Raw genomic sequence first — 27190 nt, forward strand, 5'->3', positions numbered from 1 at the left:
GCATTTGCCTCCTTGTAATGGCATTTTCGTTTTAAACTTTTACTATATAAAATCCTTAAAACTATCAAGGTGTCTGTGGTCATTATACATTAAAGTGATATTAAAAGTATTAAATGTGTAAAGTAGAATTTTCTCCCTTTTAGGAAACCCTTATCACCTGTCCACTGCTAGCTCCTGATCCGTCAGGAGTAATGTGCCTGTGGTAAGTCAGGTACATGAATAGTAAGTGGTGTAAGAGTCACCCACTCGATTACTCATAGTAGCGTGGAGAGGTTTTCACCCGGTTCATGCAAAACACTGTCATCATATGCACGCCAGGGCCCAGTGCGTGGAAATTTGGTAATCTAGTGACCCGGGTGACCCGCGCGCTCTATCAGTAATTTCTGGTAAGCAGAGGATGGTTAGGACTAGTAAGATAGGTAGATAAGATAGTTAGAAAATAAACCGTGAAAAATAAATGTGCTGCTAAAATTTTTAATATTGATTGTGTTACTTAATATTTTATTGCGCAACTGTTTTTTAAAATATTTTAAATGTTTTGAGAAAATTTTATATATATGTATTGCTGCTAAATATTATATGTTTAATTAACCAATTGTGTGTGATTGTTGAGTGTTGTCTGAAATCCCCGGGGAATTGTATAACGGATGGTGAGTAGAATCCATCGCGTTCTGAGGTCATTTGTAGGGAGGAAAGGTTAGTGCATGGTTCGAGTGGAACTGGAAGCGCTAATTAGGTCTTTTTCGGAAAACTGTATGAATGATAGTGACGGGACTGCTGATAGAAACCTTGGTCTGATATCACCTAGTAAGGGTCACACTAAGGGAGTAACAGAGTCATCGGAGCTTGTATGATAGCAAAGGGAAACGCTGACGAACCCCAGGCTTAGTATATATCCCGGAAAGAAGTGGATGAGACTGGGTAATAGCAGGTTTTCTAATGCTTGCGTGAGGGTAGGCAAGAGAAGTCTATCCGAAGTGTATGAAAAGTAGACAGAAGTGGTTTACTTGTAGTAAAAGAAGAACTTTCTATCTCTTTAGAACACTCCTACACAATGGCGAATGTTACACGTTGTTGACTAAAATTAATATTAGCATCTTAGAGAAAATACAAAGTTTCCGTTACCTTGTAAAGGAGGGAGTCAGTCGAAGGGCTGCTCTGACGTCACTCCGTGCCGCGCTGGGATTGGTTAAACCAGCGGGTGTGTAGTGAAGCCGAAATTGTAAGGGAGGGGTGAGTGCCTGAGCGTGAGAACGAATCTCGCGAAAAGGCCGCACACCCATTGGTCAAGAACTTTTGCAACCTCTGCACTGATTGGTTGTTGAGAAATTGGAGTCGCGCTAGCATTGGAAGCACAAACTAAGTAAACATTTTTCGCACCGAGCTTATAGATTGTTACGAGCGGTGTATGTGGTACCCTGATTTTCTGCCTGATCCAAGGAATCTAGGGTGTCATAAAGAGTTGATGAGCAGAGGCAGACCTCACAACATGTACGGAGGAAAGAGAAAAATGTCATTTGTCAACAAAATAAAGAATTTCTTCAAAACTGACAAACCCGTACGAACTAGGGAAGGCGTGATCATTCCTCCGCCAAATACTCCAGCCTCTTTCATGATGTTAGAAAAAGGGTATCATACCTGTGTATGGTTAGAGAACTGGGTAAAGTACACTGCGGAGGATGGAGTTTTAGCCTTTCCCATTGATGGTACTTTTAACGGGAGAGTCCTATTTAACCTGAGGACCCGAATGAATGAATTACATCCCAGACCTAGATTAACTCAGTATGAAGCTTTAGAGGAATGGGAAATAGAGGCTCTAGAGCGAGACAGACCCCGAATGGACAAGGGAGTGACCCGATGGTATCCAAAAATGGTAAAGGAGACCAAGGAGCAGAAATTAAAACAGTGGAGACAAAATATGATGGTAGAAGGGTTATTCCCCATGTTCGGAGCTAATGAAATGATGGGAGGGAAGAAATGTACTGAGAAAACACGACACATGATGCCCCTGGGTGAATCAGAAGATGAATTTTTAGAGGACTTATTTATGAAAGGTCCCCCGCCTTATAATGAAGAAGCCAGATCTCAGAGCTCAACTACTCCATTGAGACCTTCAGGAAGAAGAAGTACTAGTGAAGCCGATTCTACAGGGATAGAACAGAGAAGAGCGGGAGGAGAGGGATTTGGTAGACCCGACCCCGTGGTCCCGAATTACAACCCTTTTGGTGAAGAAAGATCAGTTTTGTCAACTCCATCAGCTCCGAATATATATCCTTCTCTAGTACCCCAAATGATACAGGATCCCCCCATGAATCGAGTATTACACGAGCAGGAAAGAGATGCCCTGAGAGGACAGCGGAATGATCTCATACATGCTATAGCTCAGATTAATCCAAATCCTGAAGCCCTGACGATTCCAGTAACCATTGGTCCAGTTTTTCCTCTATATGGGGACAGAATGAATACTCCAAAAACTCCAGTCATAACCCCGATGATGCCCCCGCCCAGAAGGGAACCACTCATTATTGATGACCAAACAAGTGAATGTGAGTCCATGGTTTCCTTGATGGATCTACCTAATAGGGAACAGGGACCTAGTATGTCTCGAACTGGAACTCAGACTAGGAACAAAGACGTACTAATAGAGTCTTCATCAGGAACTCAAAGTGCGACCGTGGTAACTCCCGAGGAAATAGAAAGATGGACCCGAGAATTAGAAAAGGGAACCCCTCATCCGAAACCATTAGATATTTATAAGCTAAGAATAGAGCTAGAGGAACTGAGCGCAGGGAATGTGAGTTTAGATCGATTGAATGTCCGGGAGGAGGATGAGTTGTTGTTCATGTGCAAACACCTTACTCGGAACGCAAAAATGTACTATGACAAATTAATGGACACAGCAGTATGTATGGGAATAGATATCAGCAGATCTAAGGTACTACAGAAATCCTACAGGGTAGAATTTTCAGACAAAGATCTAGAAAACCTGAATACCGCAGGGAAGAAGACGCAGATTAAGGAACTGATAAACTTAGCACAGAAATGGGGAGATCTAGACAAGTGGAAAGCCAGATGGGCAAAGAAAAAGGAGGATAGCAAGGAGAGACCACGGACTGCTGAGTACGTCCTACAAGAGGTGGACAAACCAGAAAAATTATGTCCCATGAGAGAAGTCCCAGGGGGAAAATATGTCCATGTCCCTTGGTCCAGACAAGATATAGTGTCATTTACCAATGACTTCCCTAAATTGAGGGAGAAACCGGTTGAGTGGTACCGACAGGTTGAACGCTTCATAAAGGTTCAGAAATGTCTCCTGAAAGACCTGGATGGGTTTTTCGACATTGTAGTACCTGTCGACCTATGGACCGAATGTAAAATTGAAATAGATTGGCCCAATGAGGAGTACGAGAGAGACTCTGTAACTGGAGCTCCCTCACCTGATGTAATGAGAAAATATAACCAAGTCATACAATACCTAAAGAAAAAGGTACCTGCAAAAGAAACCGATTGGACCCGTATAGATAGAACTACCCAAGAGCGTGATGAATCAGTCCACTCCTTTTATGAAAGGTTACTACAGGTGTTCAAAACTTACAGTGGAATCGATAATGTGGACATGAAGGATATGACCCATTTCAGTTATCGATTCGTGTTAGGATTGAGACCTGAAATATCCCAGTGGATTAGAGATAACAAAATCAGTTGGCAAGGGAAACCCATTGATGATGTTCTCAAATATGCCAAGTACTGCGAAGATGAGATCGAGAACAAAAAGAAAGCCCTAAAGGAGAAGGTGATGTGGGCTCAGGTGAAATTAGCTGAACAACAAGAAAAACAGTTAAGTAAAATGACTAATAGTAATAATGCTCCAAATCCGAATGCTGGGGGTGGAGGCAGGCCCCGGGTAAAAATGAGTAGGGAAGAGGCTATGGAAAAATTCCCCTGTCACGGATGTGGTCAGATGGGGCATTGGAGAGATAAATGTCCGCACTTGCAGGCTGATAATGCCCCCGTAAATGGTTTAAATCCACAGGTGCAGAAAGAGGGGATCCGAAAGAACCCACAGCAGGTAAATCAGCCTCCGTTGCCTCGTGCTCCTAGACAAAATTATAGGAATCAGGGTCAACAGAATGAAAGGGTCGAAGTGTGGGAAAGAGAGAATGAAAGAAATGCACCCATACCACAGTACCTGTTAAATGATACTTTTCTCTGTGATGATCAATACTGACGGGGCCTGAGAGGGGAGGACAAGGAGTGCGTGCTTGGCGCCTCCTTACCGGTAGACCAGACTGGACCATACATTGAAGGAAAGGTTGAAGGGACAGATGTCACCTTTCTGTTGGACACTGGTGCTACCCGTTCCACTGTGAGAACAGCGGATGTTCCTAACCTACCCCTCTCGGGAGAAGCTATCCAAGTAGTGGGAGTTTCTAATCAAATAATCAGTACTCCGGTAACAGAACCTATGGAAATCTCCATAGGAAATTTCAAGGAAATGCACAGATTTGTGGTCTGTGATTCCAGTCCCGTGAACCTATTAGGACGAGATTTGTTGTGCAAAATGCGTTGCACCATCTTTTGCTCACCAAATGGTGTTGAAATTCAGACCCCAGATGAAGATGGCCTGTATAAATTGATGTTACTGAGGCCCGACACAGAAATTAAGCCCATGTCCATTGAAAGTCTACCTGAAGAACTCCAATCGAGCGTAATACCTGAAGTTTGGGATTTTACTGGAAAAGATGTAGGCTTAATGGCAAATGTAGACCCAGTTAAAATAGCTATAAAAGCAAATGCTGTATACCCAAATACCAAACAGTATAAAATGAGTGCAGAAGTGAAAGAAGGAGTCGCAAAGGAATTAAACAGATTGCTCAAAGCAAACATCATTCAGGAAGTGACGAGCAGTCCCTGTAATTCACCCATACTCGGAATTAAGAAGCCTAGCGGAAAATATAGGGTAGTGCAGGACCTGCGCAAGGTAAACCAAATTGTAGTACCTTGCTGTCCAATAGTGCCTAACCCCGCAGTGATACTGTATCAAATTCCTTGGGATGCGGAATGGTTCACTGTCATTGACCTGTGCCATGCATTCTTTTCCATCCCATTGCATCCAGAAAGCAAATTCCTTTTCAGTTTTGAATTCAACAGCCAGGTCTATGTTTGGAATCGTGTCCCCCAGGGGTACACCGAAAGTCCATCGATTTTCAACCAGATTCTAAAGAAATGCCTTGAATCTCTAGTTCTTCCAAAAGAGTCTGTCCTGGTGCAGTACATAGATGACCTCCTGGTAGCATCTAGAAGTCAAGACGACTGTGTCACTGATACCATTGCCTTGCTGAATCACCTAGGAAAGGGAGGACATAAGGTTTCACCAGACAAGCTACAGTTCTGCAAGAACTCAGTAAAATATCTGGGGCACCAGATAGAGAAAGGGATCCGAAAGGTCACTTCAGAAAGAATCAGGATAATTCGAGAGATGACACTACCAGTAACCCAGAAAGAAGTAAGAATGTTCCTAGGGGTTGTTGGGTACTGCAGACAGTGGATCGTGGGTTTCGCGGCCATAGCTAAACCCTTGATTAACATGACAAAGAAAGGAGCGGAAGACCCAGTTTGTTGGAATGATGAATGCATGTCTGCTTGGGTAAAATTGCGAAATTGTCTGTGCACAGCTCCAGCCTTAGGAATGCCTGACTACACTAAGAACTTTGAACTGTTCTGTGACACGAGAGACAATTGTGCGCTCTCGGTCTTAACCCAGGAACATGGTCTGATTAGACGTCCTGTGGCCTACTTTTCGGCCACACTAGATCCAGTGGCTGCTGGATTACCGGGATGCCTGAAAGCAGTAGCTGCTACCTGTACAAGTCTAGAGCAAAGTGAGAACATTGTGATGGGACATCCTGTCATTGTATTTGTTCCACATTCAGTTGTGATCTTGCTCACCCGAACCAAGACACAGTATCTCACCCCTAGTCGGCTGACTAAGTATGAGAGGATTCTCATTGGTGCAGAAAATGCAGTAATTTCCCGATGTAATATTCTAAACCCTGCAACTCTATTGCCCCTCCCCATTGATGTAGAGGCAGGAGATGAAATTGAGCATAACTGCATAGACTTGACTGAATTTAGCACAAAACCCCGTCCTGATATCAAAGAAGTGGCTTTGGTTGATGAAGACCTCAAAATGTTTGTGGATGGTTCATGCTTGAGACATGAGAATGGAGGTTTGAGTGCTGCCTATGCTGTAGTCACTTTGGAAAAGACCCTGGAAGCTTCCTATCTTTGCGAAGTTAAATCTGCTCAAGTAGCGGAGCTCATCGCTCTAACAAGAGCTTGTAAAATTGGGAAAAACAAAAGAGTAACTGTTTATACTGACAGTCAGTACTGCTATGGGGTTGTTCATGACTTCGGCCAGCTATGGTTGCAAAGAGAATTCATGACTTCCTCAGGTTCTCCCATCCGGAATGGGAAACCAGTACAAAACTTACTGGAAGCCATCCAATTGCCCAAAGAATTGGCTGTGGTCAAGTGTGCGGCTCACCGATCTGGAAATGACGAGGTGACAGCCGGAAACAGATATGCTGACCAAATTGCCCAGTACTGCGCCCGACACAAAATGTCCCTCCTAATTAAATTATGGGGAGGTGAAAGCAGCTGCCAACTGATGTTGTTTGAAAGATTGGGAACATGGGATGAATTAAGAGAACTACAACAGACAACAGACAGGGAAGAAAGGAACAGGTGGAGGCAGGATGAATGTCGACCAAGGGAAAGGGATGGTGTAGTGGTCCATGTAACTGGTATGCCTGTACTCCCCGAACGACTGATTACCGCAATGGCCCGGATAATACATGAACACACACATATTGGGAGGGATGCCATGTGCCGAATGTTTGAAAAGGTGTTCTACAGTCCAAAATTCAGGAGCACAGCAGACAAACTTTGTCAGAGGTGCTTAGTGTGTCAACAATTCAATGCAGGAAAAAAGACAGTAGTGGAGCAAAGTACCATTGGGAGAGCAGAAGGTCCCTTCATTAGGATGCAGGCAGACTTCATAACCATGCCCCTGTGCAAAGGATATAGATATGTCCTGGTCATAGTTTGCTTATTTTCCCGGTGGGTGGAGGCTCTCCCAGCAAAGAAGAATGATGCCCTGACTGTAGCTAAATTATTACTTAGGGAACTGATACCCCGCTTTGGAATTCCTGAGACAATTGAAACAGACCAAGGTGGACATTTTTCAAACGAGGTCCTAAAGGAACTCTGCAAAGCATTTAAAATGGAACAAAGGCTGCACTGTGCCTATCATCCAGAGGCTTCTGGGATAGTCGAGCAAATAAATGGCACTCTCAAGTCCAGGCTGGCGAAATTGTGTGACTCCACAAAAATGAACTGGATAGAAGCTTTGCCCATGGTGCTGATGAGCTTGAGAAGTATTCCAAACAGAAAGACAGGCCTGAGCCCCCATGAAGTTCTGATGGGAAGAGTGATGCGACAGGCATGGGTACCTGGACACAAACTGCTAAGTATTACTGATGATATGGTGCTAGAATACTGCAGGCAGTTGGGTGACCAAGTGCGTTCTATCTCTCACCAGATTGGAGAGACTGCTGTCGAATGGCCTACAACTCCAGCACACAAACTGAGACCAGGTGATTGGGTGGTGTTAAAGAAACATACCCGGAAGAGTTGCCTTGGACCGAAGTGGGGCAAGCCTCGACAAGTGATCCTTGTCACCACAACTGCTGTGAAGTGTGCTGGTGTACCAAAGTGGATCCATGCAAGCCACACGAAGCGGGTAACCGGAGAAAACGCGACTGAAGCTGAAGGTAGCCCAGCTGAGGAGACTCCAGAAGAGGGTCCGGATCTCGCTGATGGCGAACTACCGAGCACAAGTCAAGACGTTGAATGGTTTCCTGCCGACGACCAAGTTCTTGATCCAATAAGAACCAGAAAATACTCTTACCTAGGTAGTGAGTGGGACAGTGCAGGTGAGTCAGAACAAGAAGAAGAAGGTCAGATCATCAAAGCCATCATAAAATCTCATCAGGGAATAGGCCAAGTAGGGACAGAACAAGTCATTGACACTCCTTTCGAGACAGAGGAGACTGGAAAGGGACAGATAGTAGTCAAAGCAGAAGTTCATGCGGAAGAAAATCAAGAGATCGAAGAGCATGAACAGGATCAGTTAGTAATAGATGAACGTGTTCAGGAAGAAGAGCCCAGTGAATCACTCACAAACGAAGATCAAATACAGTCTAAACCTGAGCTAGGTCAGCTTAAGGACCAGGCAGAAGAAATAGATGAAAGACCTGGAACTAGTCAGACAGGAAGGGAAAAAGACACTGCTGAAGCAATAGTGCGACAAAGAAGAAAAAGCAAAAGAGTTCACGAGGAAGAGCAAGTTTCCTCGACTACAAAAAGGATCGAAAAGAAGGATGAACCCCGATATGTAAAAAGACTAAGAATAAGAATAAAAACAGTCGAAGAAAAACTGAAAGACCAAAAAAGGGCTGAAAGTGAAAGAAAAGAATCCCGAGGGAAGTCCATCCGAAAGGGCGACAGAATAAAGAAACAGAACAGACTGTATCGGAGCCCTGAGTGGACCTATCTGGTGTTGGAAGAAATTGATGAGCCCGAAGCCTGTGGCAAAAGTGACGAAGAGTCAATTGCTAATCGGAGCTCTGACGAAGACCCTCCTTGAGGTGAAGCGAAGTATAACCTCTGCTGAAAAAGAAACAAAGAGGGGTTGAAAAAGCCACCTGTAAGATATAATGTCTGATTCAAATGTCACTGGAAGATCCAGATTTAGCTGTTGTAAAACATGCTGTAAGATATGCATCTGTAGTGTAGTACTAGTGGTAATGATATGGATAGGATTAACAGTGTTTATACCTTTTATGATAAGCAAAGACCCTAACATATATCCTACAGACTTGACGACACAAGACGCAGAAGCTGTACATACTGAAGAAACACCACGAAGAGTAGAAAGACGTGACAATGCAATGAGTCTAAGACATACACGACCTGACTTAGAAGCATCAGATGAGGGTGAACTACATTATCACCAAATGAAGAACAGGACACACTTAAATGTTTTCGCTAATCTTTTAGTACACTATGTAGAAGCTATGGAAATAGAAGATTGCTATGTCTGCATGATGCTACCTACTTCAGTAGCTGAAGGCGTGACATACCACCATTTACCCCTGACCTATGGAATTTCCTGTAGTATTCTAGCTAGTTTGTTCTATAGAAGCACTTTACAGTACTATTACTCAAACACTGACGTTATCTTTTCAGAACTTCCTATTAGAGGGAATCTGAACCTTGTACATACACTTGGTGGAGTGACTCGCTACATGGGAGAATACTTCCTGACGATAGGTGACATAGATCTGAATGAAGCTCGTAGAGACAACTTGACTTGTTCTTTACATGCACAAGAGAAAATGTTCTTGAAGATGGCAGAGAAGAGAAGGGAAAAGTTTCAGAAAAAGGCAAATGACGAGAAGGACAGAACCCCTAGATGGGCAGAGAACATGGATAACACCTCACAAAGCGAAGTTACTCCTGCTCTGTTGCTGGATTTTGAACGGAAAGGGAAACTCTGTCTTCATAGAGAAAAGACTAGTTATTATAACAATGTATTCATTGGTTCCATCGAGTGTGAACATAATTACAAGGTAATTGGAGGTTGGGGTTTCAAAAATGGGTCAGAACCTGTGTTTCCAGGAATTTATTATATATGTGGAAACAAGGCTTATTTCAAATTACCGGATCACTGGTATGGAAGCTGCTACTTTGGCATTGTCTTTCCGAAAATATACCATGTGAACAATGCAGCTGGAAGCAATGAAATTACTAATGGCTTAGTGCGTAGCAAACGTGAAAGTGTAGGAGAAATTGTAGGTGATATTTTTAGTGCACTGATACCTGGAATGGGGGTAGTTCTGAATACTCATAGAATCTGCAAATTATCTACAGTAGTGGATCGGTTATCAACTGACACTGCTGCTGGATTTCTGATGATCAATACCGAAATGGTTGCGATCAGATCAATGGTTTTACAGAATCGCCTTGCTCTTGATACCTTATTGGCAAAAGAGGGCGGAGTCTGCAGGATGCTGAGGGCGCAACATTGTTGCACTTACATTCCTGATAAAAGTGTCGAAATTAAGAAATATATAAGAAACATTACTAATTTGGAAAAAGAACTCAAACCATTAGAGGTTGACAGTGCCTGGAAGAGACTGACTGATGGTCTCTCCTCTGTAGGTAGTTGGTTCTCTAATTTAGGTAAAAGTCTTATATGGAAAATACTGATGCCAATAGCTGGAATAGGTTTGATTGTTCTGATCATATTCATCTGTTGCAAATGCCAGAAATGCAGAAAATATATAGTGAATAAAAGAGGAAAGCGAAAGGCTGAAGAATTAGAATTAGAAGAATTAAGAAATCAGATATATAAGAAAATAAAGAACAATCATACACACAGAGAGGCGGAGAGAAAGCTCAACAATAAGTTTATTGAGATTGAGATGGATGAATTGGATGAATGAAGTTGGCATCTGTTTTCATGTGTAGTGATGATAGTAAATATCATCAAAGAGGGGATTGATGGAGCAAGGATTCGCACGTAACGCGACTTGCTCTCTTTCATGAACCTCGCCTAAATCGTAACCGTACTAACTCCGATTGTTTGTCATTTTATTTGTATTTCCCCAACACACGGGTGTCCCTAGGAGGCTTGCCTATGTGTTTTTCATCGTAATCACGCTTGCACATTAATAAAATGGCCGCTTTGCAGAAATCCAGTCTGCGCATGCGTCGGTCATACCCATGTGATGTGACGCACTCGCAATCTGGAGGGAAAAGTTCGCTCATGCGCATTGGTGTTAAAATGGCCGCTTGTCACTAATCATGCTTCATGCTATCTTAAGCCGCTTTTGTATATGCATCTTTTCTGCACTAACTCTTAAAGCTATAAGTATTATAAAATAAGGGATTAAGAGTAGTTGGTCATGGTGTACAGTGTATTCATTTTATTTTATGTTATTAATTTGTTTTCGCTTACTTTTCATGTACCGCGTAAATGAGGGCCTGGAATTAGGGACCAGAACCATTTTGAAGCTGACGTATCCCTCATCACGTGACCTAAGATCTGGGACGTGCAGCAATGGAACCTGGCCAGTTGGCTATTGAAAAGGGGACTGTCCTTTCCAGACACACCTTCGCCCTTGAAGACTTGCTATTTTTACTCTGAATGTGCAACAATGTTGCAAACCTTTTCTTCACTATTGTACTTTCCCACACATATGCCTGGGAACCCAGATGCTAGGGGGAGGGAAAATGTCACGTGAATTACATAAAAGAAATATAGGTGGTACCTATGACCTAACCACCTCCCTTGACCAATCAGAAGATGGGACTTTGTCATTTTGCAACATTTATGGGTGGTCTTGGGGACTTAAAACTGTATAAATAGCCTAGCTTAGCTTAAAAAAATTGTCCGACTTGTCCGAGTAGCAGACCTGTCACTGACCCTACGAACTCTATAGGTGCCTGATACAGAGTGCTGCGGAGCATTCTGCCTGAAATTTTCCACAAACTCCAAGGGGTGGAAATTAGTCCTAAGTGCTAAGCGAAGCACTTTGCTGGGAGATTCGAAAACCCAATCGGGGTTGTTGGCGGATTCCGTGCAGAAGAGGGGGTAACGCTGGCGTTGCATCCAAAGCTGTGAGGGGTTGGTCGTGCCTTGGTGAACCCCGTCCTGACCCAGACCTGAGGGGTATCCTGTCCTGACTGTCCATGAGCTGTACCTGCTCACCTTCTGGTATTTCCTGAATCCTTGAGGGTCCTTGTCCCGTTCTTTCCCAACTGACCCGTGGCCAGGGTTAGTCCTCATTCTCACCTAGGTAAATATTGGCATAGGTGTCTGTCTATACTATACCCTTAACTTTTCCTTTTTCCAATTAAAGCAATCTTGCCGGTGATATTCTCCATATCTCCTTTGAATGTAATTTCATGCAATTGATTATTAGTAAATGTTCCACTTTTACCCTTCCTATAGGACATTGTTAAACCCAACTGTTTATCTAGATTGTTCCACTTATTCCCTTTTTCCCTTAGTATGGTTGCCGTGAAGTTAGTAAAGATAGCATAAGGTTTAGGGATTAGTATAAAGGTATTAGGCCACACATTAGGTCCTCCTCACGTCCTTGCCCTAGTTTAAACCATATTAGCTTAATATGTTTATTATGATTCATGCCCTATAGTGTTCCCTTTTACTCTATGATACTCACACTCATCCATAGTTACATCCTGGTTCTGATTCTAATCATTGATGTATTGCTTTGCATTTGCCTCCTTGTAATGGCATTTTCGTTTTAAACTTTTACTATATAAAATCCTTAAAACTATCAAGGTGTCTGTGGTCATTATACATTAAAGTGATATTAAAAGTATTAAATGTGTAAAGTAGAATTTTCTCCCTTTTAGGAAACCCTTATCACCTGTCCACTGCTAGCTCCTGATCCGTCAGGAGTAATGTGCCTGTGGTAAGTCAGGTACATGAATAGTAAGTGGTGTAAGAGTCACCCACTCGATTACTCATAGTAGCGTGGAGAGGTTTTCACCCGGTTCATGCAAAACACTGTCATCATATGCACGCCAGGGCCCAGTGCGTGGAAATTTGGTAATCTAGTGACCCGGGTGACCCGCGCGCTCTATCAATGTAATATCACCATTAAGATCATCTGTGGCCATGCGCGAGGCCTTGAGCAGTGCTCTGGGCCCAGGGTCACCGCTCAGTAGATCCCTCATTCAAGTGACCGACTCCACGCGTTTTCTTGTGCAAGAGATCCGGGTAACAAGTCTCCTGATGGGTGCTGTACATGATTCGGAAGGAGGCTCACTGATGTGTGGTAGGGATACACTCAAAACGACGACCAGCCCCATGAATCGGCCAAGACAACGACTAGTAGCAGCTGATCAAACCATTTAGAGAACGATTACCAGCTTTTCCTGTGTAAATCTATGTCGCTTACATGGCTAGCCTAAATAGTTCCACATGTATGTGTGAGTAGATCTTAATTAAATGATGGGAGGAGCACACCCATGTTGGGAGGAGTCCTGTATTTATTTAGACCCTACAGTTATCAGCAGGGTTTACTAGTCGTCAGAACTGATATACTTCCTCTCCTTTTCCTACCCGTTTCTACTGCTCTCCGATCTCTCATTCTCCCTCCCTCCAGAAACCAATGGAACGCCAAGTGTATGCATCTTGTGTGAAATCACCTATACTTCCATGGAGCAGGAAGTCTGGAGTACACCTTCGTTTGACTAAGCCACTTCCTGAAGAATGAAGAATTGTGGACATTGGCATTATCAGAGTTGCACACCCACACAAAGAGATGGGTTGCATGTCAATTTCCTGCATTATGTACTGCATGAACAAAGGAACCAAGTTCCTTGAAAGAGTACTCTGTGTTTTTTTTGTCCTTTCACCATTTTCATGTTCTCAATTATCACAGCTGGAGACTGGCACATCACTGTTTCCCTTGACATGATGCTGAATTAGCATGGAGGACCATGAGCCGTGTCACTATTCTCCATGCCTTGGAGTCAGTAGTAGTCATATGCGTCCCCATACGTGATGTCATTAAGGTCAAAGGATGTGTGATGTTACTTCCGGTACACCTGCCATTTTGGTCTGTTGATGTCTATGATTCTGCCCATAGCCGAATCTGTGAACAGCAACAGGTCAGTATGAGCTTGCATAACTTGCAAAAGGTGCCAATGCATGGTAGTCAAATCGTTGCAATCAAAGCTATTGATCAACAGAATGGACTGCAGGGATTCGAACCTTTACCCCTTCTGAACAAGTCTTTCATTATGATCCCTAAACCAACATTCGCAGGCACTCAGGGGTCACTTGTGGGTGGTAAAATGAATCAGTCTATCTTGGCAACTAATAAAGCTGTGGAAAATGCTGCAAAGTGACTTCTGCACTTAAGGGAGTACCACGTCATCTGTCGATTCAGAACAACCATCTTGTCGAGAAGCTCCCGACTTTGATGCTAAAGTGTCCCAGAAACTGAGACAATAAACAAGAAGCTGTGCATCACCTACAGTGACTCTTTGTCTGGTACATGGATGTAATAATGGTTTAATTCCTTGCGCCATGACACAAGCAAAAAGAAAATCACATATATAAACATTGCCTGATGTCCACAGCACTACCGCTGCATATGCCAATCAGTCACAATTAGAGAATCCTAATCAAGTTAATGGACATCTCGTATCTTGGTCGATGCGTCTGCGGGGTATGAGGAACGTGTATATTGTATTCAACTTGAAAATGCCTCCCTGACCAAGCCCACACAGGTGCAGCAATAATGGAGCCAGCAACGGGAGGGGCTGCTTAGCAGATCCACTCTGGCCACAGGAGAGGGCAAGGTACGCTAATGGCAGAAGGGATGAACAACATAAGAGGAGCTACGGGCAGTCTCATGGCGGAGCAAAAAGATCGCAGTAATTAGACGAAGGGACACGTAGCAGAAAAGGAGGGAGGAAAGGTGCAGAAAAAGTGGGCGGGCGCACAGTAGTGGTTGTGAAAAGTGACTCGTAAATAAATTCGAAAATAGTCCCGAACTCAGCCAAAGTAGTACAACGCTATTGTATAATTGGTCAAGGTGCTGTGGGACAGCACCGCTACTCTCCGGATGCTCACACACAACACAAACAAGGGTGCAAATGTTTCACCTGGGAGTGCAGGCGGTGTACTCGGTTGCCCAGCAACACGCCATCAGAGGCTGGAGGTGATCAGGTATGCCGCCTCATGTTTCCAAGCCGCTCTCCGCTTGCTCACGCTGCCTTGTGGCAAATCTATATACACACTTCTCTCTGCTTAGAGAGAGCAACTAACAGAACAAGCCCGGGAGTGGTGCGTGCATGCGTGATCGCGAGGTCTTCACTTTTCAAGCACTGCACTTGTGCTTGTGGCACGCCACTGCTCGACCCTGCAAGGTGGATGACGCCACAGGCACGAGTGCAGCGCTTGAAAAGTGAAGACCGATGGCTAAAGGCCCTCCTAGTGCAGCGCATGCGCGCTGCCTAGGCGAGACCTAAAAAATAACTGCTAACAGAACAGACTCAGTTAACACACTGGGAGAGGAGCTGGACTGAATTCAGACGGCAGATACTCACAGTGAACAAAACGGACCCCAGTTGAATAAATAGTGACATGATAATCAAACCCTTGCTACAATTAGATCCAACCTTATTACTGGAAGTTTCCCCACTACTGGAAAATAAGAGTCTTAAAGCAGCAAAGTTAGAGCAGAAGCAAGAACTAGGAGGAAATAAAAGGCTTACAAGAGGTGAAGCTGATTCTCAAAAATAAACCAAGCTTCAACAGCTGTCCTTCAGGTAGAAAAGGATGAGAAATCTTGGGGCAAATGTTCTGCAACTGGGGTGCATCTCAGAGGTGCTAGAAGGTGATCTGTACTAGTCAGTACACTCTATTAAAAGTCACAGAGTGACAACGCTACTTCAAATACTTCAAAGGTATACAGTAGTAATCAGTACACCGCAATGGATGCTGCAGGGAAGGAGAGCTACTAGAGGTATACAGTACTAGTCAGTACTTCTTTACGTGGTACAGAGTGAGAGAGTTATTGGAAAGTATACAGTACTAGTCAGTACACTGCATTAGATGGTACAGAGCTACAGAGCTACTCCAAGCTATAATGTAATAGCCAGTACAGTGCATTAGATTGTACAGAAAACAGAATTGATCCAAGACATACTGTACTAGTTAGTAATCTATATTAGATGATACAGAGCGAGAGAGCTACGCGAAGGTATACAGTACCAGTCAGTACACTACATTTGATGGCACAGAATGACAGATCTACTCCAAGGTGTACAGTACCAGTCATATACTAACCTGCATTGTAGATGGATGCACTACATCAGTGTAGATATATGCGCTAGGTTAGTGTAGGTGCATGCGCTAGGCCAGCATGGGTGCATGTGCTACGTCACTATAGGTGCATACGTTAGATCAGAGTAGAAGTATGCACTAGGTCAGTGTAGGTGCATGGGGTAGCTCAGGGTAAGTGCACGAACTAGGACAGTGTAGGTACATGTGCTAGGTCAGTGTGGGTGCATGTGCTAGGTCAGTGTAGGTACATGTGCTAGGTCAGTGTAGATGCATGTGCTAGGTCAGTGTGGGTGCATGCGCTAGGTCAGTGTAGAACCATGTGCTAGGTCAGTGTGGGTGCATGCGCTAGGTCAGTGTAGATGCATGTGCTAGGTCAGTGTAGGTACATGTGCTAGGTCAGTGTAGATGCATGTGCTAGGTCAGTGTGGGTGCATGCGCTAGGTCAGTGTAGAACCATGTGCTAGGTCAGTATGGGTGCATGTGCTAGGTCAGTGTTGGCGCATGTGCTAGGTCAGTGTAGGTACATGTGCTAGGTCAGTGTAGATGCATGTGCTAGGTCAGTGTGGGTGCATGCGCTAGGTCAGTGTAGAACCATGTGCTAGGTCAGTATGGGTGCATGCGCTAGGTCAGTGTAGGTGCATGGGGTAGCTCAGGGTAAGTGCACGAACTAGGACAGTGTAGGTACATGTGCTAGGTCAGTGTGGGTGCATGTGCTAGGTCAGTGTAGGTACATGTGCTAGGTCAGTGTAGATGCATGTGCTAGGTCAGTGTGGGTGCATGCGCTAGGTCAGTGTAGAACCATGTGCTAGGTCAGTGTGGGTGCATGCGCTAGGTCAGTGTAGATGCATGTGCTAGGTCAGTGTAGGTACATGTGCTAGGTCAGTGTAGATGCATGTGCTAGGTCAGTGTGGGTGCATGCGCTAGGTCAGTGTAGAACCATGTGCTAGGTCAGTATGGGTGCATGTGCTAGGTCAGTGTTGGCGCATGTGCTAGGTCAGTGTAGGTACATGTGCTAGGTCAGTGTAGATGCATGTGCTAGGTCAGTGTGGGTGCATGCGCTAGGTCAGTGTAGAACCATGTGCTAGGTCAGTATGGGTGCATGCGCTAGGTCAGTGTAGAACCATGTGCTAGGTCAGTGTGGGTGCATGTGCTAGGTCAGTGTAGGTACATGTGCTAGGTCAGTGTAGATGCATGTGCTAGGTCAGTATGGGTGCATGTGCTAGGTCAGTGTAGGTGCATGTGCTAGGTCAGTGTAGGTACATGTGCTAGGTCAGTGTAGATGCATGTGCTAGGTCAGTGTGGGTGCATGTGCTAGGTCAGTGTAGGTGCATGTGCTAGGTCAGTGTGGGTGCATGCGCTGGGTCAGTGTAGGTGCATGTGCTAGGTCAGTGTGGGTGCATGTGCTAGGTCAGTGTAGGTGCATGCCATAGGTCAGTATGTGCTGGGTCTTTGCAGAAGCATGTGTTAGGTCACTGTTGGAGCTAGAACTCTGGAACACAGTTATGCAGTAAATGCCAAATTCTGAGGTGCAATTCCAAGCCATCCATATTATACTATGATCCCACCCCATATCAGATCACACCATACCATCATAACGTTCTATACCATACCGCCATAACATACCATTCCATAAAAATCCAATCCACACCATCCAATCGCATCTAATCCCTTCCTACTCCATACCATACCACCATAACATTCCATGCCATACCGTTCCATAGCACACCACACCAATCCACACCACACAATCTCACCACACCATCCCATCACACCATATTACACCATGATACCAACCCATAGCACACCACACCATCCCATCCAATCATAACGTTCCAAACCATACAATACCATACCATACACAATCTCATCCCTTCCTATCCCATACCATACGAACATAACATAACATTCCATACCATACCACACAAAACCATACCATACCACATCATTTTCATGAACCATAACATACAGAGCTAATCGTCACAATGATATTTACCTTTATAACTCTTCACCACCAACTCTGGGCACTGAATCTTCACATTATTACACCTGTAATAAATAACACACACATCATATTGGTATTAAAGAGCAATGACAGCTACAGGAACAAAGGACGAACATCACATAAGACCTGTATTTGAAATAAGATTCAGTATTAAGAGCAGCGCCTGCGGACTAGAGCTCAGTGTGAGTTACTGTTCATACACAACAGTCAAAGGTCTAACGATATCCAAAAGTACCTTTAACATCATATGACAGGATGTGGGTGTTCTATGGCAGATAGCTCAGTGAGACCAGCGTGCTTCATGTGAGTCCATGGAGTGTTTCAGATTGGGTTGTCTATGAGCGGTGGTCAGTTCAGTGAGAGGGGGGCTGACTAACAGGTTACATCTGCTTCTGGTGGATTCTTGTGTATATAAAGTACACACAGCCGGAGATTGGCCCCAATAATGCACATGGCTGGAGGGGTTACGTGTGCTCTGAAAACACCATATATTCAGATGCCACATTAGTTAGGAATATATAGCCAATCAGGTAATAAACAAGTGGTCCACGACTGCTTTAGAGAAGAGTAATTTATAATTTATCATGTGTGTGTTGCTTAATTAAGTCAAACACTGGTAAGACATACCAACAATGAACACAACAACATACCCTGCTATCTAAGATAGCATTTTTCAAAACGTACAGTCAATGTAAAACACGAAAGTGTCAAAGAATTGTTTAAGTCCAGTATATTTAATTTTATATACTTGAACCAGATCAAAAGTTAATTTAGACAAAAGGAAGGTACAAAGGTTGCTCAAGGGACAGATTAACTTGTGTCACGACCTATTACACCAAGAGCAATGACATTCGGAAAACTGTGAACAAACATTGCCACCTGGTTGCTGACGATCTGGGTATACCAAACCCCACCATGCATGCCTTTAGAAAAGGGAGAGTATCAGGGACTTTTTGGTGAAATCTTTACTTCCACCCAAACCCAACAGTGTCCAGTTACCACTATGGAACATCACCCCCATCAAGGGCCGTTTTAAGTGTCTTCACGTACACAAAGAGGGATCACACCAATCGTAACTCCTCAGGGGTCATATATGCCATCTCATGCCCCTGTAACTTTTTATATATCGGGCAAACAACGCAGAAAGTCAAAACCTGTGTCTTTCAACACTGTAGTAGAATACGATGTGGGGTACAAGGTGCCCCACAAGTAGAACACTGTATCACCTTTGGGCATTTGGCCGAGAGCCTAAAAGGGTGGGTGATGATCGAAAAAAGTCCAAAGGAACCCAAGGGGTGGGAATTTCTCCAACACCCTGAACTATTGTGAGTGTAAATGGATTCACACATTTGACACAGCACTTAGGGGGTTGAACGAATCCGAGGAGATAGCCAGACAGGCGGCAACTTTGAGTATTGGCTAAACACCCCCATCCAGAACCTTGGTCCTTAGACCTGCACATTCTGACACGGCATATATAGCTAATAGGATGTATATAGGAAGGCTATATGGCTACCCAGCACCGACTTTATAGTTTCTAAATGGGCAGAATACATTAGATTCTTTATCACTCTATGTATATACACCGCTTGTAAATATGATTAGTAATATGTATGCACTCCATGTATATACACCGCTTGTGAATATGATTAGTAATATGTACGCCCAGCTTTTCATTTCAGGTACATTTCTGAAACCACTGCCAAAACAACAAGCTTTACTTTGGCATCTTTTAACCCTTATTTAACTTCGTTCCATCTCCTTAACTTGCAGGTCTTGACAGATTAATTCAAATCTCAGATGACCTTGTTCTAATTAATTGACGGTTTTAAATACCGGTGAGGACTTCATAAGGTGGGCCCTCATGGGTGGATTTCAGCTCACTACTAATGGGTGAGTGCAGGATCAGAGTAACCTCATACCTTGCGTCACATTGCAGAATTGTATGCATACTAAGTTTAGTATTGGTTTTTCCACAGAAAGCCCTGACAGAACCATTAACTACTCAACCTCCAGTGGTTTACCTGAGATGCCTGTGCGGCACCAGGATTAGGTCAGTACTATACCGTCACTAAGCTCTCTCCCGGATTGGGTAATAGGCGCCAATTAACCGATAGTTGATCTTTCACCCCTAGGTTGCCCCCTGCCCCCCCCCTTTTGTCCTGAAGAAGACTCTCAGCGGAGGTATAAGTCACCCTCTATGCACAAGCAGAGTCGAAACGTCGACGCACCCCACCCATCAACGGCCTGTATCTCATCCCATCCCCTTTGCTTGATGTTGCATTTATGAATTTGCAAAAAAACAGTAATTCTTTTTATAAATAATTTGTTTGGGACAGGCCTTTCTGTACTGGTCTCTTTACCAGTCCATTGCCTAAGCATTAAAAATGTATAAACTTTGAATATTAGTGACTATTCACTTTTCCCGACCCATCACGAGCACACCCATTCGTCTACTGTCCCTTGAGCAGTCTTTGTACCTTCCTTTTGTCTAAATTACCTTTTGATCTGTTTCAAGTATATGAAATTAAATATACTGGACTTAAACAATTCTTTGGCGCTTTTGTGTTTTACATTGACTGTACGTTTTGAAAAATGCTGTCTTAGATAGCAGGGTATGTTGTTGTGTTCATTGTTGGTATGTCTTACCAGTGTTTGACGTAAGCAACACACACATGATAAATCATAAATGACTCTTCTCTAAAGCAGTCACGGACCACTTGTTCATTACCTCATTGTACCCATAATTTCTGGCAATTATTGGGTTACCCCATTATTTTGTAATGGGCTCATAGCCAATCAGAACACAGCAATCGGGCGATCCCCATGCCAAACATCTAGGCACGTTACCCACTGGCCGCATTGTGTCCATGCAAGGTCGAGGCTTACCTGGATTATCCATTAAAAATAATTTATGACTCCAGAGGCAGCAACTTATATTCCTCACCATACAAGGATCGCTAGAATAATTTTCCTGCCAATAATGAACTTTCTATAAGACTGCTACAGAGTGATTGAAATTTGACCCTGTGCCTGTAACTGTTCTCCCGGCCGCTATGTTTAATCGGACTAACGATTCCTGTTTTGCCAAACGCCTCTTGTCCCTTGTTTTTCAAAGATCTTTAATGTTCAAGCAACACCGTGATAGAGATGATCTCCTTTAAAGGTGGAAAAATCTGCCCCTCGGTATCTATGGGAGGGTGAACATCATTAAGATGCTGGTTCTTCCTAAGGTGATCGTCTTGTTTAACACTAAACCACTTCCTTTCCCCAAAACGCTTTTGCAGAAATTGCAAGGGAGGGACAGAAGCTTTATATGGGCATCCTGGGGAGCCAGGATCTCCTGAAAAAAGCTCTGGATGAGACTGTTATGCTTTCCAGTTCAAGAATTCCCGGCTCTTGGCTGGAGAACTAGATAATTCTTACATGAATCAATTGTATGAAGTTGTGTAGAAGCATTTAGGCCTAAATAAGTTTTTTGTTTAAGTTTGGAGACCCAAAGTTTTTAAACAAGTTACAGGGGAAGGTACTCTTAACAGCACAGAGGGTGTGGGTGTTCTTTAGGAAAATTCTCGGGATAGACTACAAAGCGGAACCGGCACCAATTCAATTTAGGGCTCTCCTGGAACCCCCAAGTAGCTGAAAGATAAACTTAGTTATCTTCCCTAGCATGGCAACTTTTCCACCTGAGGAAACTTCAGGGAGGGTGATGCCCTCATCACATAACAAGAGATATCCGACAAATTGGGGGCTGGGGGGCGCTTTCCAAGTTTAATTACCTGCAGCTAGGTTTTTGTCAGTCATCCAAAAAAGTTGTCGGAGGTGAGCAGTTCGGTGCAGGAGGACTTCCTCAAGCGGGTGAGAGTTAAGCAACAACCTAAGAAAGAGGTTTCCCTGTGGTATTGGATATTTATTTCTACAGCAGATGAAAAAATGGGAGTTCCATCCCTGCACTGGGAAAAGGATCTTCCAGAGCTGGTTACAGAGCAATTATGGTGAGTATCTTTAAATCTGTCATACACTCTGGTCAAACCAGCACCACTTAAAAAGAATTTAATTTGAGTTTAAAAACATTTATTAAGAGCACATATACTTGGCGGTTTCTTGGCGCTGAGGAACGTTAGGGCCTGAGTGAAGGCTGTGGGAAAACTTTAAACTGAGAAGGCTTGCAGAAAAAGATGGGTTTTTAGGGCCTTACGGAAGTCGGGGTAGGACAGAATGGATCTGAGGGTAAGGGGGAGAGAATTCCAAAAAAATAGGACAGAGGACAGCAAATTGAAGAATCATTTGTTGACTCTCCATAGAGCTTATTGGTCACCAGCAAAGTTAGCTAAGAAAGACCATGTTGGAACAATCAAAATCTAAGAAGTGCGGTGACACAGAAGCAGACGATATACAAATGGCATGTTTGTGGATTGACGTTATTGGCCTTCTTCCGGGTGAATGTAACTCAGGTGTTTCAAGAATTTATTGGCTGAAAAACTTAAGGGAAGCCCCTGACTTATCCTATTTGAAATGGACTTGTGCCTTTACTGGGACGAGTTAAACTTGGATATTTATATATACATGTATATTTTTTCTGATATTTTTAGCAAGAAAGGAAATCTGTAAGAAATGGATTACTCCCGACCTGCCAAAGGTATAAGAAAGGCTCAGATCTGGAAGAGATGTCAGTAAACTGGACTTGGACCGCAAGTTGGCCTTGGAAGAGAAAAGATGGTGTCCCTTTGTGATATGGCAAAGTAAATTGTAACATCCTATGATTATACTTCTATCTTGCTGAGAAATGGGCATTTCTCCTTCCTACAAAAGGGCAAAACTATAAGAAATATATAGCATGCATGTACACTGGACGCTCCGGATGGAGGCATCTTGGCTCACAGCTTACTTAGCTGGATGGTGATATGAGGACAAGAATATATAAGCCATTCCTCTACTACCTTGGAAGGATTAGCACACACCCTCTGTTATTGCAAACTCCATCATCGCTGATCTAGAACTTTAGAGCACAAACCCCTCTAAAAATATATCCTCAAGTTTAATAGATGGCTCAGTGAGGTAAGTGCTCACTGCTGGCATCTGTCTGACCTGTAAGACATAACTGTGAAATCCAGCAAGGCAAACTCACCCTTTCATCCTCAGGATGTTACGCTGCACACAGTGGGTAATGGAAATGTTGTTATCAGCAATGATGAATGCTCAAAAGCTGCAGTACTTTGGGAGATCTCTGCCCAGAGATCTCTGCCAACAGTTTTCTGCCCACATACCCTCAATACAGAGGGAGACGGGCACATAATCCCTGAAAGTGTAACCACCATCATCTCTGCTCTAGAACCTTGGTGGGGTTAGCACGCAATACCTACAACTTTAAACCCCTTCATCGCTGCTCTAGAACCTTAGATCAATAAACACACAATCCCGGCCACTGTAGACCCCGTCTTCCCTGTTCTAGATCTTTTAATGGGATTAGTGCCCCATACTACCTCTGGAGAGAGGAGAGTTCATGTCACTATACACTGCAACCTCGAGGCACTGTTTCTTCTTAGGATTCTTCCTTCATCTTTGGCTGAACTTGTCTGTGGCATCCATAGGATCTATCTGTGATTTATCCTATGGGGGATCCATAGAGTCGGAATGGGCATTCATTTTATTATTGATATATAATATTACCATCTTGACTCCTTCTTTGTGTACAGCTGTGTAGAACGAGATGTGTTAAATAAGAACCCACTGTGCTCTGGAAGCCCCCACGTGCACAAGGATGTGCATCCAAAGCCCTTTATTCAATCCCAGTCTGGGGTTATTTACACCTACAATGCACCCATCAGATGACCTTTAATGGGTCAAATGTGGGATGCAATGAATGCTGCAGTCAAAGCCTCCCAGCTCCGACTGATTCTCCCTTAAAAACATATTGGCGTTGGTTTACACCCTTCCAGACACTGAGCAAGGGATATAAGGGGGAAGGGTCTTCCTGATAGGATGGCTGGGGAGAAGCTAGACCACACCCTAATTACACTTCTAAAGATTCACACAAGGAAACTGACATCAGGCCTGGCCTTGCCTTTGTCACCCTGGACAGTTTAGAGAGAAGACCAGGGGACCAGGAAGATCTGACCATAACCAGTTTTGTGGTTGGTTGGGGAATTTCCCCACATAAAGCTGACACCAGTATGAAATTAGGACCTTCAGAACATTCCATCAGAACACTCCTGGACATGTGGAAGATTCAGAAGAAGGACTGCCCTCCTGCTGAAAGGACTGCCCTGCTGCTGGAAGGACCCCCTGCTGCTGGATGGACTGCCCTGCTGCTGGATGGACTGCCCTGCTGCTGGATGGACTGCCCTCCTGCTGAAAGGACTGGCCTGCTGCTGGAAGGACTGCCCTGCTGCTGGAAGGACTGCCCTGCTGCTGCAAGGACTGCCCTGCTGCTGCAAGGACTGCCCTGCTGCTGGAAGGCCTGCCCTGCTGCTGGAAGGACTGCCCTGCTGTTGGAAGGACTGCCCTGCTGTTGCAAGGACTGCCCTGCTGCTGGAAGGACTGCCCTGCTGCTGGAAGGACTGCCCTGCTGCTGCAAGGACTGCCCTGCTGCTGCAAGGACTGCCCTGCTGCTGGAAGGACTGCCCTGCTGTTGGAAGGACTGCCCTGCTGTTGCAAGGACTGCCCCGCTGCTGAAAGGACTGCGCTGCTGCTTGAAGTGCTGCCCTGCTGCTGGAAGGACTGCCCTGCTGCTGGAAGGAATGCCCTGCTGCTGCAAGGACTGCCCTGCTGCTGGAAGGACTGCCCTGCTGCTGAAAGGACTGCCCCGCTGCTGGAAGGACTGCCCTGCTGCTGGAAGGACTGCCCTGCTGTTGGAAGGACTGCCCTGCTGCTGCAAGGACTGCCCTGCTGCTTGAAGTGCTGCCCTGCTGCTGGAAGGACTGCCCTGCTGCTGGAAGGAATGCCCTGCTGCTGCAAGGACTGCCCTGCTGCTGCAAGGACTGCCCTGCTGCTGGAAGGAATGCCCTGCTGCTGCAAGGACTGCCCTGCTGCTGGAAGGACTGCCCTGCTGTTGGAAGGACTGCCCTGCTGTTGGAAGGACTGCCCTGCTGTTGGAAGGACTGCCCTGCTGCTGCAAGGACTGCCCTGCTGCTTGAAGTGCTGCCCTGCTGCTGGAAGGACTGCCCTGCTGCTGGAAGGAATGCCCTGCTGCTGCAAGGACTGCCCTGCTGCTGGAAGGAATGCCCTGCTGCTGCAAGGACTGCCCTGCTGCTGGAAGGACTGCCCTGCTGCTGGAAGGACTGCCCTGCTGCTGCAAGGACTGCCCTGCTGCTGGAAGGACTGCCCTGCTGCTGGAAGGACTGCCATGCTGCTGGAAGGACTGCCCTGCTGCAAGGACTGCCCTGCTGCTGGATGGACTGCCCTGCTGCTGGAAGGACTGGCCTGCTGCTGGAAGGACTGCCCTGCTGCCTGAAGTGCTGCCCTGCTGCTGGAAGGACTGCCCTGCTGCTGGAAGGACTGCCCTGCTGCTGGAAGGACTGCCCCGCTGCGGGAAGGACTGCCCTGCTGCTGGAAGGACTGCCCTGCTGCTGGAAGGACTGCCCCGCTGCGGGAAGGACTGCCCTGCTGCTGGAAGGACTGCCCTGCTGCTGGAAGGACTGCCCTCCTGCTCGAAGGACTGCATTGCTGTCTGAAGAGGAAGGGTTGGACCTGCTTGCCTAGGTCACAGGCTACCCAGAGTGACTCCAAGGGTTAGTCGACTGATCTCCTGTGTGAGAGACATTGACACCACACGCTTCTAGAGACCTCCCTGCAATTGTCCTGCTGACCAGTACCAACTTGACCTGCCTGGACCTGCCCGAGCCTGCTGTTGGCCTGTAGGCATTATAGACTGTGCGCTCTTGTGATACAACGCAGGGATCCGGATATGGATTAGCCTTACAGAGCGTTGACTCTTGTAATATGACGCCCAGCTGATGACATGATGTATCCTTACAAAGTATAGTGTCCTGTAATATGACACCTGGCTCCTGACATGGTGTAACCTTACAGAGCGTAGACTCTTGTAATATGACGCCTCGCTGATGACATGATGTATCCTTACAAAGTATAGTGTCCTGTAATATGACACCTGGCTCCTGACATGGTGTAACCTTACAGAGTGTACACCCCTGTAATACGATGCATAGATGCTTACATGGTAAAAGCGTACACAGTATAGACCCTTGTAATAGGATGCATTGATACTTACCTGGTACAGGCGAACACAGTGTAGACCCTTGTAATAGGATGCCTGGTTTCTGGCAAGTTACAGGCTTACAGATTGTAGACTCCTGTACGACAACGTCTGAACCACAACATGGTATAGGCGTACGCAGTGTAGGCCCCTGTAATACGATGCCGATTCCTGGCATGGCACAGGCAGTAGACTCTTGTAATATGTTGCCTGGCTCCTGACATGGGATAGGGGTACAAAGTGCAGACCAGTAATACAATGCCTGGATCCTGACATTTTTTAGGCTTACAGAGTGTAGACTCATGTGATAAGATGCATGGCTCCTGAGATGGTATAGCGTTACAGTGTGGACTCTTGCAACACGTCACCTGGACCATGACATGGTATAGGTGTACAGAGTGTAGACCCCCTCTAGCACGAGGCCTAGATCCGGACAGGGTACAGGCTTACAGAGTGTAGACTCTTGTAATAAGATGCCTGGCTCCTGAGATGGTATAGCGTTACAATGGAGACTCTTGTAATACGAAGCCTGGCTCCTGACATGGTATAGGTGTACAGAGTGTAGAGTTTTTTTATCACATTTTTATTGAATATAAGACGACAGGAAAATCCAATAAATATCATCAGGCTTTGTAGAGATACATAATAGAGACAGGATCCTCCGCTTCACACAAGTTGGAACTCGACGTTATCATAAGTCTACATCACTACATACATTTGTGACTACATTCCCGCCCATGGCCATTAAAGAGGACCTCATTCCTGAAGCAGAGCAGAATTTCATTCCAGTGACCCCCAACTCTTTTCCCACTTACAGGGTTAACCGCGACCCCCATAGATCACCTTCTCCGCCACCATCGCCAGTCCATATCACGCCTCCAATCCTTGAGCTGTGGTGGGGATTCTGCTCCCACAATCTTGCTATCTTCCTTTTGGGGACCATGAGGTCTAAAGTGACTCATATTTTCTCCATGCGGCCCAAATCAGTGGCCTCCCACACATTCAGGAGGCAGCA

General features: G+C 45.0%; 1 protein-coding gene across 1 annotated transcript in view; it reads right to left on the reverse strand.

Moving 5' to 3' along the window:
- Positions 1–27190, reverse strand: part of LOC147710167 (E3 ubiquitin-protein ligase TRIM39-like) — a 204054-nt gene that overhangs the window by 16899 nt on the left and 159965 nt on the right. The window contains exon 5 of the mRNA XM_086920858.1: positions 17952–18004. Coding sequence (XP_086776984.1) covers positions 17952–18004 — 53 coding nt within the window. The remainder of the gene's footprint in view (positions 1–17951; positions 18005–27190) is intronic.

The sequence above is a fragment of the Lissotriton vulgaris genome, chromosome 5 (assembly GCF_964263255.1).
Source record: "Lissotriton vulgaris chromosome 5, aLisVul1.2, whole genome shotgun sequence".
Taxonomy (NCBI): domain Eukaryota; kingdom Metazoa; phylum Chordata; class Amphibia; order Caudata; family Salamandridae; genus Lissotriton; species Lissotriton vulgaris.